The 13648-nt window shown below is 62.0% G+C and overlaps 1 protein-coding gene and 2 non-coding genes across 3 annotated transcripts; 1 reads left to right on the forward strand and 2 right to left on the reverse strand.

The window, feature by feature from the left end:
- Positions 1–3686: 3686 nt before the first annotated feature.
- Positions 3687–3758, reverse strand: TRNAE-UUC (transfer RNA glutamic acid (anticodon UUC)). Its single transcript has one exon. It is a non-coding gene; the product is annotated as a tRNA-Glu (tRNA).
- Positions 3759–4051: 293 nt separating this feature from the next.
- TRNAE-UUC (transfer RNA glutamic acid (anticodon UUC)) lies at positions 4052–4123 on the reverse strand. Its single transcript has one exon. It is a non-coding gene; the product is annotated as a tRNA-Glu (tRNA).
- Positions 4124–6178: 2055 nt separating this feature from the next.
- Positions 6179–12882, forward strand: LOC144279161 (adiponectin receptor protein 1-like). Its single transcript, XM_077840637.1, is given in 9 exon segments — positions 6179–6203; positions 6529–6653; positions 6655–6726; positions 6828–6980; positions 9896–10067; positions 10995–11181; positions 11708–11895; positions 12250–12443; positions 12754–12882. Coding segments are annotated over 9 exon segments (1245 nt in total).
- The last annotated feature ends 766 nt before the right edge of the window (positions 12883–13648 follow it).

A 13648-nucleotide genomic window follows, 5' to 3' on the forward strand; every position in this document is an offset into this window, starting at 1 on the left:
GGCTGCGTGGCCAGTGGCACCAGGCCTGACCTCAAGTCCGATCTTCAGAGCCCAGCAATTGCACTGATGCATAGGGCTTTTGCCCTAACATTCCCACTCCTTCCTTCCTTCCCCCTCATCTCTTTTCAGCTCTTCTCCTGACGAAAAGGCACCGGAAAGGCTCCACCCACACCTCCAGGGGAGGGATTAGCCCCAGTTTGCAGACGGGAAAACTGAGGCATGGGGCAGCAAAGTCTGGCAATCTGGGCCACCCCTGTCCATCCCCAACCTTCACGGAGGGAACGGGATTGGCCTCTGTTGTCCTCAACGCGTCCATCCCCCGCGCTGCTCAGCATTCAGATAATTGACTCCAATCCAATCTCAGGGCTGCATGGGTCGGGAAGGTTCCTCCCTCCCGATGCCCGCTTGCCCAGATGACTTCTGAGTTGTGTAGTCGTCTTCCTCTGAAGCACCAGAGATTCTCCACAGTTAGAGATGGGACAGTGCTCTCTGAACCACTCCAGAGAACCCTTTGTCTAGATGCGTGGCTGGTGGGTCTGACTCACAGGGTCGCCAGGTTTGGGGGCAGGAAGGAATTTCCCCCCAGGGCAGACACCTACCCTGCAGCACAGGGCTCAGATCTCCTGCTGGTTTCATCTGGCCAGGGCAGATCTAAACTAATCAATTTCTGCCATAAATTGCAGGGACATCAGTCACAGTTGGTACCACCGTCTCTCCCATTCTCTGCTGTCTCCTGAGGCCTCAAATGTTTTGGTCTAAGTCACTGGGCTCCAGACTGGATGAGATTTGCCAGCTGGGACTAGCCAGGGCTGATCTAATGGTCCTGTCCAGCCTTGGATTAGCAATTTCCGAAAGCTAGAAGTACATTTTCCGAAGGGGCTAGCAAATTTTGAGGAGGGGCTAGCAAATCCTGACCCAATCAATGCACTTCTTTTGGGATACTCCCCACCCCGAATCGGGGAGCTACAGACTTGGCAAAGGGAACAACTGGAGAAAAATCTCTCGGGTCACATTGCGGAAAAAAGCCCCCGAGCCCTGTTTTTAAATGTGGCTCCAATTCCCAACAGTTGATTACTCTGCAAAGGAGCGTTCCCCGCAAAGGACAGCTTCATACCGGTATAACTGTGTCCATCGCAGGGCTTGTCAGAGTGAAATGTTTTCTAAGCACAACCTAACAAGGTCCCCATCCTGGCTCAGGAGGAAGAGCTGAGAATCCTGCAAACTTTCGGGAGCCGAAGATCTCAAAGCCAGTCCAGGGTGGGTGCATCGAAATGTTTCCTTTCAATTCCGAGCTTTTTTTCTTTTTTTTTTTAAATGTTTTTGCTGGTCAATTAACTGACGTTTCAGAAAGAAAAGTTGCTTTGAAGCAAAAAAAGAAAAGAAAAGCCAATGTGTAAAGAGGGGAATCTCGAGTTAGAGCAGGGGTGATATTCCCTCTGGCTTTGGCCCTGGTGCGGCGGCTGCTGGGGTCCTGCATCCTGTTCTGGTGCCCACAATTCAGGAAGGACGTTGATCAGTCAGGGAGGGGTCAGAGAAAAGCTACAAGGATGATTAACGGGTTAGAAACCCTGCCTGAGAGTGAGAGACGCCAGCAGCTCAGTCTAGTTGGCTGAACAAAGAGAAGGAGAAGGGGTGACTTGAACCCAGTACCTGCGTGGGGGACAGAAATTTGGTACTAAAAAGCTCTCCAATCTTACAAAGCTCTTACGAGATTCACAGATCCTCAGGCCAGAAGGGACCATAATGAGCATCCTGTCTGCCCCCCTGTATCCCACAGGCTGGAGAACTGCCCCCCAATTAGTCCTAGGGCCGAGTGTTTAGAAAAACAGCCCAGCAGCCAGTGACAGAGAATCAATCACGACTCTTGGTCGATTGTCCCGATGGTTCACGGCTCTCCCCGTTAAACGCTGGTGCCTTATTCCCAGGCTGACTTTGCCTAGCTTTGACCTCTCACTGCTGAACTGACGAGCCCCTTATTAAATATTTGTTCCCCGCCTCGGAATCAAGTCAGCCTGTGGTAGCTGGAGTTGGGGTGTACACTGTAACGAGCGGGAGCAGGCTGCGTGTTTGAGTGGAGGCCGGGGGCCGGTAGCTCCCGTTTGCCCCATGTTGTCAGGGGAGGAGTCTTCCCAACAGGTGCTGTTAACTCGAGCACAGGCCTGTCTGTCCTGCAGCGCTCAGTAATGATGCTGCGCTGGCTTCATTTGAGGAGAGAACCCAGGAGTCCTGGCTCCCAGCCCCCCACCCCTTCCAACCCACTAGACCCCACTCCCCAAGCCAGGGAGAGAACCCAGATGTCCTGATCCCCAGCCCCATTCCAACCCACTAGATCCTGCTCTCCTCCCAGAGCTGGGAGAGAACCCAGGAGTTCTGATTCCCAGCCCCCCTCATTCCAACCCACTCCCCTCCCAAAGCTGGGGGAGAACTCATGAGTCACGACTCCCAGCCCCCTGCTCTAACCCCATGCCCCTTCCAGAGGAGGTGGTATCTTGGAACCAGGAGCACTATCCCCGTGTGGCACTGAGATGCAGCCACCTCTGAGGTGGAGCAGCAGGGGAACAGCCGCACTGCGGCAGCACACGAGGCTGGCAAGCTGTGGAAAGTTGGCCGTGGAGGGACGGGGTTATTCCAGGCATGCTTGGCTCAGGGCCTGTCGGGAATCTGGACAGGACTTGCTGTCTCTGCGTCAGCCTTCAGGAGGTTAAGTAGGTCAGCCCCGTCGGAGGCTGGCAGGGACAGCATCACGCTCTGCATCTAATTGCACCTGACGAAGCATCTTGGCTTCCAAACCAGCCCATCCATCACTCCCCAGGAGCTCAAGGTCAGACGTGAGCACACAGGTTGTCCCTGCGCTTGTGGATAAAAAGGAGGGCTCGCCTGGTGCTGAGATGCAGCCAGCTCTGGGGCACGGCAGCTAGGGAACAGCTGAGCATAACATCGCATGGGGACAGGTCGCCTGGTAGTGAGATGCAGCCAGCTCTGGGGCAGGGAAACGCCCCCACGCTGAGCTGTTCAGTAATTTGTAAGAGGCCTTGAAGACAAGACTGTTGTCCTGGTTCCCTTTCCGAGGCTGCTGTGGGGTCTAAAATGCGTCCCACATGCCAGTGGCCTCCTGTGGTTTTATATCCGTTGCTCCGGCTGGGTCATTAAGGTTCCTTTACTGACCCTCCTGCTAAATATCTGGCCAACAGGGATAAATAGAAACATTTCGCTGTAGGAAAAATCTAGAAGGAAGATACAAAAAGTGTCTTGGCATCAGCTGGCTCAGAACAAGGAGCCTTTCCCCTCTAGGGGGTGCCAGCTCCCACCTGCCCCAAGGTGGGGCGCTGCCTAGCTCAGGGATGGCAGGGGGAGGGCAGGGGTATGCAACAGTTTCATCACTGAGGCTGCAGCAGCCCCTAGCCCTAGGGTCGGGATTTGCAGCTGATTTGGCTTCCTGAATCAATGCATGTGTTTGTTTGTTTGTTTGTTTTCAAATGAGCACTTGACAACTTGGTGGGAGGGGAGTGGGGTCTAGCGGTTAGAGCGGGTGGGAGCCAGGACTCCTGGGTCCTCTCCCTGGACTCGAGGAGGGGAGTGGGGTCTCGTGGGTTAGAGCAGGGGCGCCAGGACTCCTGGGTTCTGGAAGGGGAAGGGCGGGAGTCTGAGGTTCTCTTTTCTCCCCTCTGAGCAAAAGAATGTCCTCTTTCCCACACCGGGAGTCGAACCCGGGCCGCCTGGGTGAAAACCAGGAATCCTAACCGCTAGACCATGTGGGACTGAGCTGCTGCTCCCTCTGTTGGAGCTGGCCTGAGGAGCGGCTGTGGGGCACTGTAGCGCCACCTAGCGGGGGAGCTCGGGAGAAACCCCACCCCACCCCACCATGGGGCAGCCCCACAACTCTGGGCTCCTCTCCGCCCATCCCTCGCCCCGCAAGGCCTCCGTGCCCCACCCCGCCGGCCCGAGGATCATTCCCCCCACCCCCCGTGAATCCAGAGCGGAAGCGGAGCCGGCCTCTGAGCTCCTGCCTGCAAGGGGGGGAGGGAAAAAAAACTAAAAAAATCCACGGCTGTTCCCATACCGGGAGTCGAACCCGGGCCGCCTGGGTGAAAACCAGGAATCCTGACCGCTAGACCATATGGGAGGTGCTGGGGAGAGCCCTGCACACAGGCACAAGTGATGCGTTCACACACCCCCTGTCGGCATCATGCCGGATTTCCAGCCTGCGCCTCCTGCCAGGGCTCAATCCTCCCTCTGAGGCTGGAGCAGCCCCATTGCAAGGAGGCCCCATGGAAAAGGGTGACACGCACAGGGGGCACAACCCGGCCCCCGTGCTAAGGGACGTCACCCCCGTGCGAAGGGCCCTGGCCCCCATGTGAAAGGCCCCAGCTCTGTGCAAAGGGCCCTGGCCCCCCTGCAAAGGGATGTGACCCCCGAGCAAAGGGCCCTGGCCCCTGTGCAAAGGGACGTGATCCCCATGTGAAGGGCCCTGTCCCCCGTGCGAAGGGACGTGACCCCCGAGCGAAGGGACGTGACCCCCGAGCAAAGGGCTCTGTGCCCCGTGCAAAGGGACGTGTCCCCCATGCGAAGGGACGTGACCCCCGAGCAAAGGGCCCTGGCCCCCGTGTGAAGGGACGTGACCCCCGAGCAAAGGGCTCTGTGCCCCGTGCAAAGGGACGTGTCCCCCATGCGAAGGGACGTGACCCCCGAGCAAAGGGCCCTGGCCCCTGTGCAAAGGTTCGTGATCCCCATGTGAAGGGCTCTGTCCCCCGTGCAAAGGGACGTGTCCCCCATGCGAAGGGACGTGACCCCCGAGCAAAGGGACGTGACCCCCGTGTGAAGGGACGTGACCCCTGAGCAAAGAGCTCTGTCCCCCGTGCAAAGGGACGTGTCCCCCATGCGAAGGGACGTGACCCCCGTGTGAAGGGACGTGACCCCCGAGCAAAGGGCTCTGTCCCCCGTGCAAAGGGACGTGTCCCCCATGCGAAGGGACGTGACCCCCGTGTGAAGGGACGTGACCCCCGAGCAAAGGGCTCTGTCCCCCGTGCAAAGGGACGTGATCCCCATGCGAAGGGCCCTGTCCCCCATGCGAAGGGATGTGACCCCCGTGCAAAGGGACGTGTCCCCCATGCGAAGGGACGTGACCCCCGTGTGAAGGGACGTGACCCCCGAGCAAAGGGCTCTGTCCCCCGTGCAAAGGGACGTGATCCCCATGCGAAGGGCCCTGTCCCCCATGCGAAGGGATGTGACCCCCGTGCAAAGGGCTCTGGTCTCTGTGAAAAGGGACATGACCCCTGTGCGAAGGGATGTGACCCCCGTGCAAAGGGATTGATCCATCTTTACTCTCCCTTCACCCCCCACCCCCCCGTTTCTGTGCTCCGGGCCCTTTCAGCGTTGCCATGGCAATGGCAAAAAGAAAAGGCGGTGGGCGGGGACGCGGCCGTGGGAAGTTATCCCTGACGGACGGGCACCAGGGCCAATCAGAGGAGGACGTCGGGCAGAGGGGCAGGGATTGGGTTCTGGCTGCTGCTGCTTCCAGGGCTGCTGGGTGAGGGGGGGGCGGAGAGATGGGGGGGCAGATATAGGGCAGAGAGCTGGGGGCAGGGGGATGGGAGGTTGGGGCCTGGTGGGGGCTGGGGTTCTGAGACAGGAGCTGGGGGGCTGGTGGGAGGCTGGGGGCCTGGTGGGGGGCTGGAGGCAGGGGGATGGGAGGTTGGGGCCTGGTGGGGGCTGGGGTCCTGAGACAGGGGATGGGGGCCTGGTGGGAGGATGGGGATTGGAAACAGGGGATTGGAGACTGGGGCCCTGTTGGGGGGCTGGAAGCAAGGGGGTGGGGAAGCTGGGGGCCTGAGATGGGGCCCTGGTGGGGGGGGGGGGGCCTAAGAGCTTTTGGGGCTGTGCCAAGGGGAGGCAGGGGTCTGAGATGGGGGGATGGGGTAGGTGGGAGGATGAGGGAGGGGGGCTGAGTAGGTGGGATGATGGGAGCTGGAGGCAGGGGGATGGGGAAAGTGGGGGGCTGGAGGCAGGGGCAGACTGGGGGCCTGAGATGGGGGGGCTGGGGGTGAGGAGGGGGTCTGACCGGGGCGTGGAGGTGGTTCTGGAAGGGAAGGGAAGGCTGGGGCTGATGGGGGTTGGATGTAGACTGTGGGAGTTGGGGACCCAGGCCATAGGATGTGGTGTGGGGCAGTGGAGCACAGGGATGTGGGGAGTAACCTGGGAAGCAGGTGCGCTGGAACAGCTTTGAGAGACTGGGGCGGGGGGGGGGGGGGCTCTGAGGGTAATGTGGGGCTGGGATATGTGGGGGCTACCGGGAGGATAGTGGGTGGGGGGTTGCAGGGCTGCGATCGGGGCTTGAAAGGTGGGTGGGGGCTGGTGGGACTGGGATGCAGTGTGGGAGGATTGGGGGCTGGTGGGGGGCTGGGACATGGGGGGCTCTGGGTGGGGCACTGGGGGCAGGAGGCCGTGGGGGGTGAGGGCACTGGGGGCGGGCTCAATGGGGGGCTCTGGGTAGACCCAGGGGCTCATGCTCTGCTTCCCCCTCCCGCCCAGACCGACGGGACCATGAGGCGGGCAGGCAGGAGAATCTGAACTGGGCTGTGGGCCTGGGGGGGAGGCAGCAGCAAAGGCCGGGACCCTCCCCTGGCTCCCCCTTTCTCCTGTGGCGTCCGCACAGGAGGTGGCCCCATATGTGGCGGGCCAGAGGCGCTGGCAGAGATGGGACCCCTGCTGGGGGAGGACACTAGCCAGGTGAGCATGGAGCTAGTTGGCGACCCCTAGATCCACCCAGCCCCCCATCCTCGGGCTGGATGGGAGCCGCTGCCTCGGTTGATCTCGGCCCTTCTCTCCAGCAGGGGGTGGAGGTAGGGGCCGAGCAGGCGGGCTGGGGGGCCGCTGTGCAGTGGGGAGCTGAGGAGCCAGACGACGCGGACCCCATGCGAGTCCTCACACTGCCGCTCCAGGCCCAGCAAGCCATGGGGAGGATGGAGGAGTTTGTCTTTAAGGTAAGTGGCACGGAGCAGTGGTTGGGGGGAGGGGCTGGGAGCCAGGACTCCAGGGTTCTCTTCCCAGCTCTGGGAGGGGAGTGAGGTCTAGTGGTTAGAGCAGGGGGGCTGGGAGCCAGTACTCCTACACAGCTATGCCCAGTCAGTTGTACCATGTTTGTGCTCTCTCTGTTCTGGTGCCAGGGGTGTGGGTCACGAGTTTGGGGGTGGTTTGGGGAAAGCCCAGCACGGGGCCCCTAGATGTAGCGATGTGGGGCCTGCTCCCCGTCCATGTGGGGACGACACTGTGCAGCAGAGGATGGGGAGGGGAGGGGAGGAGTTGTTCTGGGAGGGCCCCTCCTACTGCCTGAGCTCTTCGTCTGTGAGCATGTCCATCTGTCTGTCCATCTCCCCCTTTGTCATTTGGCATTCCTGTCCATCTGTCCACTATTGGGTGTTCCTATCCATCCATCCATTCATCACTGAGCGTTCCCATCCATCTGTCCATCCATCTGTCCATTGATCACTGGGCATTCCCATCCATCTGTCCATCTGTCCGTCCACCCATTCATCCATCACTGGACACTCCCGTCCATCTGTCCATCCGTCAGTCTATCCATCACTGGGCATTCCCATCCATCTGTCCATCCGTCCGTCCATCCATCACTGGGCGTTCCCATCCATACGTCCGTCCATTAATCACTGGGCGTTCCTGTCCATGTGTCCATCCATCCGTCCATTCATCACTGGGCGTTCCTGTCCATCTGTTCATCCATTCATCACTGGGAGTTTCCCATCCATCCATCCATCCACCACTGGGCATTCCCATCCATCTGTCCATCCGTCCGTCCATCTATCACTGGGCATTCCCATCCATCTGTCCATCCATCCGTCCATCCACCACTGGGCGTTCCCATCCATACGTCTGTCCATCCATCTCTAGGCGTTCCCGTCCATCTGTTCATCCGTCCATCCATCCATCCATCACTGGGCGTTCCCGTCCGTCTGTCCATCCATCCGTCCATCCATCACTGGGCATTCCCATCCAGCCATCCGTCCATCCCTCACTGGGCATTCCCATCCGTCTGTCCATCCGTCCGTCCATCTATCACTGGGCATTCCCATCCATCTGTTCATCCATCCATCCATCCACCACTGGGCGTTCCCGTCCATATGTCTGTCCATCCGTCTCTAGGCGTTCCCGTCCATCTGTCCATCCGTCCGTCCATTCATCACTGGGCATTCCTGTCCATCCGTCCATCCATCCATCACTGGGCGTTCCCGTCCATCCATCCATCCATCCATCCGTCCATCCCTCACTGGGCATTCCCGTCCATCTGTCCATCCATCTATCCATCATTGGACACTCCCGTCCATCTATCCATCCATCCGTCCATCCATCTGTCCATCCACCACGGGGAGTTCCTGTCCATCTGTCCGTCCATCCATCACTGGGCATTCCCGTCCGTCTGTCTATCCATCTGTCCATCCATCACTGGGCGTTCCTGTCCATCCCTCCGTCCGTCTCTCCATCCCTGAGCATGCCTGCAAATCCATCCATCCATGCGGATGCCGTCCCTCCTCTTACCCCCGCACCTCTCAGCATCTCCAGTCTCTCTCCAGCTCTGCAGCCCCTCCATCCCCACCTGTCCCGTTCCCCTGGGCCAGTAGGGGCCGCCTGGGGGCTCGGGGTGTCCTGGCCGGGCCCTGTGCCTGCCCATGGGCCAGCTGCCCGCAGGGGCTCAGGACGTGGCACAGTGGGCTGGCAGGGGGCATTGTGACCTCAGCAGCCCAGCCATGCTGCCTGGCTTCCCTGAGCCTGCCCATGACAGCATCCCAGCTACCCCTGGTGGCAGGACCCTCCTCGGGTCTCTGCCCGGCCATGCCAGGGCCCACCCCAGAGCCAGGGGAGGGGATTGATCGGCAGGGCCGGAGGGGGGCAAAGGGGTTGGAGTTTGGTGGCAGCACGATCCCCAGCCCCACCGGGCTCGGCGCTTGGGCCCAGCCGGCCCCACCGGACCATGGGGAGCAGGGACAGGAAAGCAACCAGAGACGCCGGCACCAGCACTGAGGAGGACGAGGTCTGGAGAAAGGCAAGCAGCTGCCCGGGGCTGGGAGCCAGGACTCCTGGGTTCTCTCCCCAACTCTGGGAGGGGCGGGGGCAGGTCTAGTGCAGGGGAGGGCAAACGTTTTGGCCTGAGGGCCACATCTGGGTATGGAAATTGTATGGCAGGCCATGAATGCTCATGAAATTGAGGGTTAGGGGGCGGGTGGGCTCCGGCTGGGGGTGTGGGCTCTGGGGTGAGGGTGGGGATGAGGGGTTCGGAGGGCCGGAAGGGGATCAGGGCTGGGGCAGGGGGTTGGGGCACGGGAGGGGCCAGGGGGGCAGGTTCACCTCAATCAGGTCCCGGAAACAGTGGTATGTCCCCAACTCTGGCTCCTACGTGGAGGCATGGCCAGGCAGCTCTGCGCATTGCCCTGTCCGCAGGCACCGCCCCTGCAGCTCCCATTGGCTGTGGTTCCAGGCCAATGGGAGCTGTGGGGTGGCGCTTCTGGTGGGGACAGCATGCGGAGCCCCCTGGCTGCACCTACGCACAGGAGCTGGAGGCGGGGATGTGCTGTTGCTACCAGGAGCCGTGCGGAATGGGGCAAGACCCCAACTCTGCTTCCCAGCTGGAGCGGGGCAAGCCCCAGACCCCCACTTCCCGGTGGGAGCTCGAGGGCCAAATTAAAACGTTGGGAGGGCCAGATGCAGCCCCCGGGCCATAGTTTGCCCACCATTGGTAGTGGTTAGAGCGAGGTGGGGGCAGGGCTGGGTGCCAGGACTCCTGGGTTCTGTCCCCAGCTCTGGGAGGGGTAGGAAGGGTCTAGTGGTTAAAGTGGGGGTGGGGGCTGGGAGCCAGGACTCCTGGGTTCTATCCCGGCTCTCTCTGCAGGTGTGGGAAGGGCGCTGGAGGGTCTTCCCGCACGATGTGCTGCCCGACTGGCTGAAGGACAACGACTTCCTTCTCCACGGGCACCGCCCGCCCATGCCTTCCTTCCGCGCCTGCTTCCGCAGCATCTTCCGCCTGCACACGGAGACCGGCAACATCTGGACACACCTCATTGGTCAGTGGGACCCAGGCGTCCGGAGGCGGCGGGGAGGGTGGTGAGGGCTCAGCAGGGATGCTCCAACTGTGTTTTCAATGGGCACATCTGTGGCGAAGTGGGACTGTTCTTAATGTTTCTTCTGAATAGTGTGGGGGTGCCTCAGTTTCCCCTAGGCAGTTCTTAAGTATCTAGGTGGTGGGGTAAGGGTGTATGATCGTTGCAGAGCCCTAGAGGGCAGGTGTGTGCAGGGGTCTGGACACAGAGAATGGCCGACACCCTGTTTCCTGGCCACTGATGGCCTGGGCCCTTCCCCCCTGCAAGGTGAGAGCTAAAGTGTTGGAGAACAAAGGAATCAGGTGCCCTCCTGGCCCGGGAAAGGGACAAAGCCCAGAGGAGGGGGGGCTGGAGGGAGTTTCAGTTTTGGGGCTGGCTGGAGACATGGAGTGAAGGGCAGACGTGGTTGTCCGGATCACTGCCCCCCAAAATGGACCCAGCTGAGGGGTCCTGTTCTCTGCACCTACAAGCTCTGTGTTAGACCATGTTCCTGTCGTCTAATAAACCTCTGTGTTACTGGCTGGCTGAGAGTCCCGTCTGACTACGGAGTTGGGGGGCAGGACCCTCTGGCTTCCCCAGGACCCCGCCTGGGCGGACTCGCTGGGGGAAGCGCACGGAGGGGCAGAGGAGGCTGAATGCTCCGAGGTCAGACCCAGGAAGGTGGAAGCTGCGTGAGCTGTGTGCCCTGCAGATAGGCTGCTCCCAGAGAGGAGACTTCCCCAAAGTCCTGATTGGCTTCGTGGGGAGCAGTTCCAGAGCATCGCCCGGGGACTCCGTGACAACATCTCAGCGCCAGGCGAGCTGTCCCCATGTGGCGTTATGTGCGGCTGTTCCCCAGCTGCCCTGCCCCAGAGGTGGTTGCATTTGGACTCTCCTCTCCTCCCATTACAGGTGCCCTCTTCTTCCTCGTCTTGGGCATTGGCTACATGTTCAGCCCCAACATGAATTACAGGGCCCCTGTCCAGGAGCGGGTCGTCTTCGGGACGTTTTTCCTGGGGGCCACCCTCTGCCTCTGCTTCTCCTGCCTCTTCCACACGGTTTACTGCCACTCAGAGAGAGTGTCCCGCACCTTCTCCAAGTGAGCACCCAGCCAGGCCGGATGCCCGGGTTCTTCTAGCCACCAATCAGGAAAGGAAGTAGAATCTGGGGTGGCCCGGTCGGGGCTGGGAGCCAGGAATTTTTAGATCTCTCCCCAGCTCTGGGAGGGGAGTGAGGCCTAGTGGTTAGAGCGGGGAGGTGGGGGGCAGCCAGGTCTCCTGGGTTCTTTCCCTGGCTCTGGGAGGGGAGTGGGGCCTACTGGTTAGAGCGGGGGGGTGGCAGCTAGGTCTCCTGGGTTCTTTCCCTGGCTCTGGGAGGGGAGTGGGGTCTAGTGGTTAGAGCGGGGGGTGGCAGCTAGGTCTCCTGGGTTCTTTCCCTGGCTCTGGGAGGGGAGTTGGGGCCTAGTGGTTAGAGCGGGGGGTGGCAGCTAGGACTCCTGGGTTCTTTCCCTGGCTCTGGGAGGGGAGCGGGGTCTGGTGGGTTAGAGCAGGGCCGGGCCTGGGAGCCAGGACTCCTGGGTTCTCTCCCCAGCTCTGGGAGGGGAGTCATGTCTGCTGTCCTCGCAGGCTGGATTACTCGGGCATCACGCTGCTGATCGTGGGCAGCTTCGTGCCCTGGCTGTATTACTCCTTCTACTGCTCGCCCCAGCCCCAGCTCATCTACCTCATCATTGTCTGCGCGCTGGGGGTCACAGCCATCACGGTGTCCCAGTGGGACCATTTCGCCACGCCCCAGTACCGCGCCGTGCGGGCAGGTGAGCGCCTGGATTGGAGGGGCTGGCCCTGGGGCAGGGGGCAGGGCACAGGGTGCTGGGCACAGGGTGCTGGCAGTGGGATAAGGGGCTGGGCACAGGAGGTGGCCGGGGGCTGGCAGTGGGGGCAGGGGGTGGCTAGACACAGAGGGGGGCTGGGAGGGCAGGGGGCTGGGCATGGGCTGGCAGTGGGCGCAGAGCACAAGGGGTGGTTGGCAGTGGGCGCAGGGCACCGGGGGCCGCTGGCAGTGGGCAGAGGGGGCTGCCGGGTAGGCAGGCAGTGGGGGCTGTGGGTCGGGCACAGGGGGCACCTGGAGGCGGGCACGTGCCCTGACCCCTCTCTCTGCCTGGCGGCAGGCGTGTTTCTGGGTCTGGGGCTCAGCGGGCTGGTGCCCACCCTGCACTTCATGCTGGCCGAGGGGCCGGTGCGGGCAGTGACGGCCGGGCAGATGGGCTGGCTCTTCCTCATGGCGCTGCTCTACATCCTGGGCGCGGTGGTGTACGCCGCCCGCGTGCCCGAGCGCTTCTTCCCCGGCAAGTGCGACATCTGGGTGAGTCCCCCCCGCACAGCCTGCTGGGAGCCCGGACACCTGGGTTCTCTCCCGGGGCTGGGAGGGGAGGGGGGTCTAGTGGTCAGAGCAGAGTGGGGCTGGGAGCCTGGATGCCTGGGTTCTCTCCGCAGCCTTGCTCCAGGCTCTGTGTGTCCCTAACCCGTGCCCTGGGTGGGGCAGGGCTGATCCTTACCCCCATCCTGGGGGAGGTGGGTGCCCAGGGAGGGGGGCGGGGCCTGGTTTGCTCCTGCCAGGGGAGGTGGGCGGAGCCAGGCTCACCCCTCCCCCTTTCTCCCCCCCCTCCCCGCAGTTCCACTCCCACCAGATCTTCCACGTCCTGGTGGTGGCGGGCGCCGGCGTCCACCTCCATGGGGTCTCCCAGCTCCAGGCCTTCCGCTCTTCACTGGGGGGCACCTGCACCAAGAGCACTGTGCTGTGACCCCCCCCGACCCACCGGATCCCACCCCGGGGGGCCTGGCCCCGGGCGACCAGATCCCACCCCGGGGGGCGTGGCCCCGGGCGACGAGCGATCAGATCCCACCCCGGGGGGCCTGGCCCCGGGCGACGAGCGATCAGATCCCACCCCGGGGGGCCTGGCCCCGGGTGCCGAGCGACCAGATCCCACCCCGGGGGGCCTGGCCCCGGGTGCCGAGCGACCAGATCCCACCCCGGGGGGCCTGGCCCCGGGTGCCGAGCGACCAGATCCCACCCCGGGGGGCCTGGCCCCGGGTGCCGAGCGACCAGATCCACCCAGAGGATGTGCCCTCAGATGCCAGTGGAGGAGAGCTGCCACGGGAGGCGTGGCCTCTGGCACCGACCAACCAATCCCAGCCTCAACCAGTCAATCATGCCAGGGGAGGTTGCCGCCTTTAACACCAACTGACCAATCGCAGCACTGGATTCAGGGCCTCACTCGCCAACCAAGCCTGTCCTCCAGCAGCCGATCACATGACAGAAGGCGGGCCCTCAGATGACAACTGACCAATTGGCCCACTAGGAGTGTGGCCTTGGACCCTGACCAACCAATCAGACCATGGAGTAGTGATAGCTGATCCTGACTGACCAATTGCCCCAAATGGGGCGTGACCTAAGACTCTGACCAACGAATCACACCACATGGGGTGTGGCCTCAGACACCAACCAACCACTCATGCCATGGACTTGTGATGTTACACAGTAACCAACCAATCGCACCATGGAGATGT

This window comes from Eretmochelys imbricata, chromosome 23 (assembly GCF_965152235.1).
Source record: "Eretmochelys imbricata isolate rEreImb1 chromosome 23, rEreImb1.hap1, whole genome shotgun sequence".
In the NCBI taxonomy this organism is placed as follows: domain Eukaryota; kingdom Metazoa; phylum Chordata; order Testudines; family Cheloniidae; genus Eretmochelys; species Eretmochelys imbricata.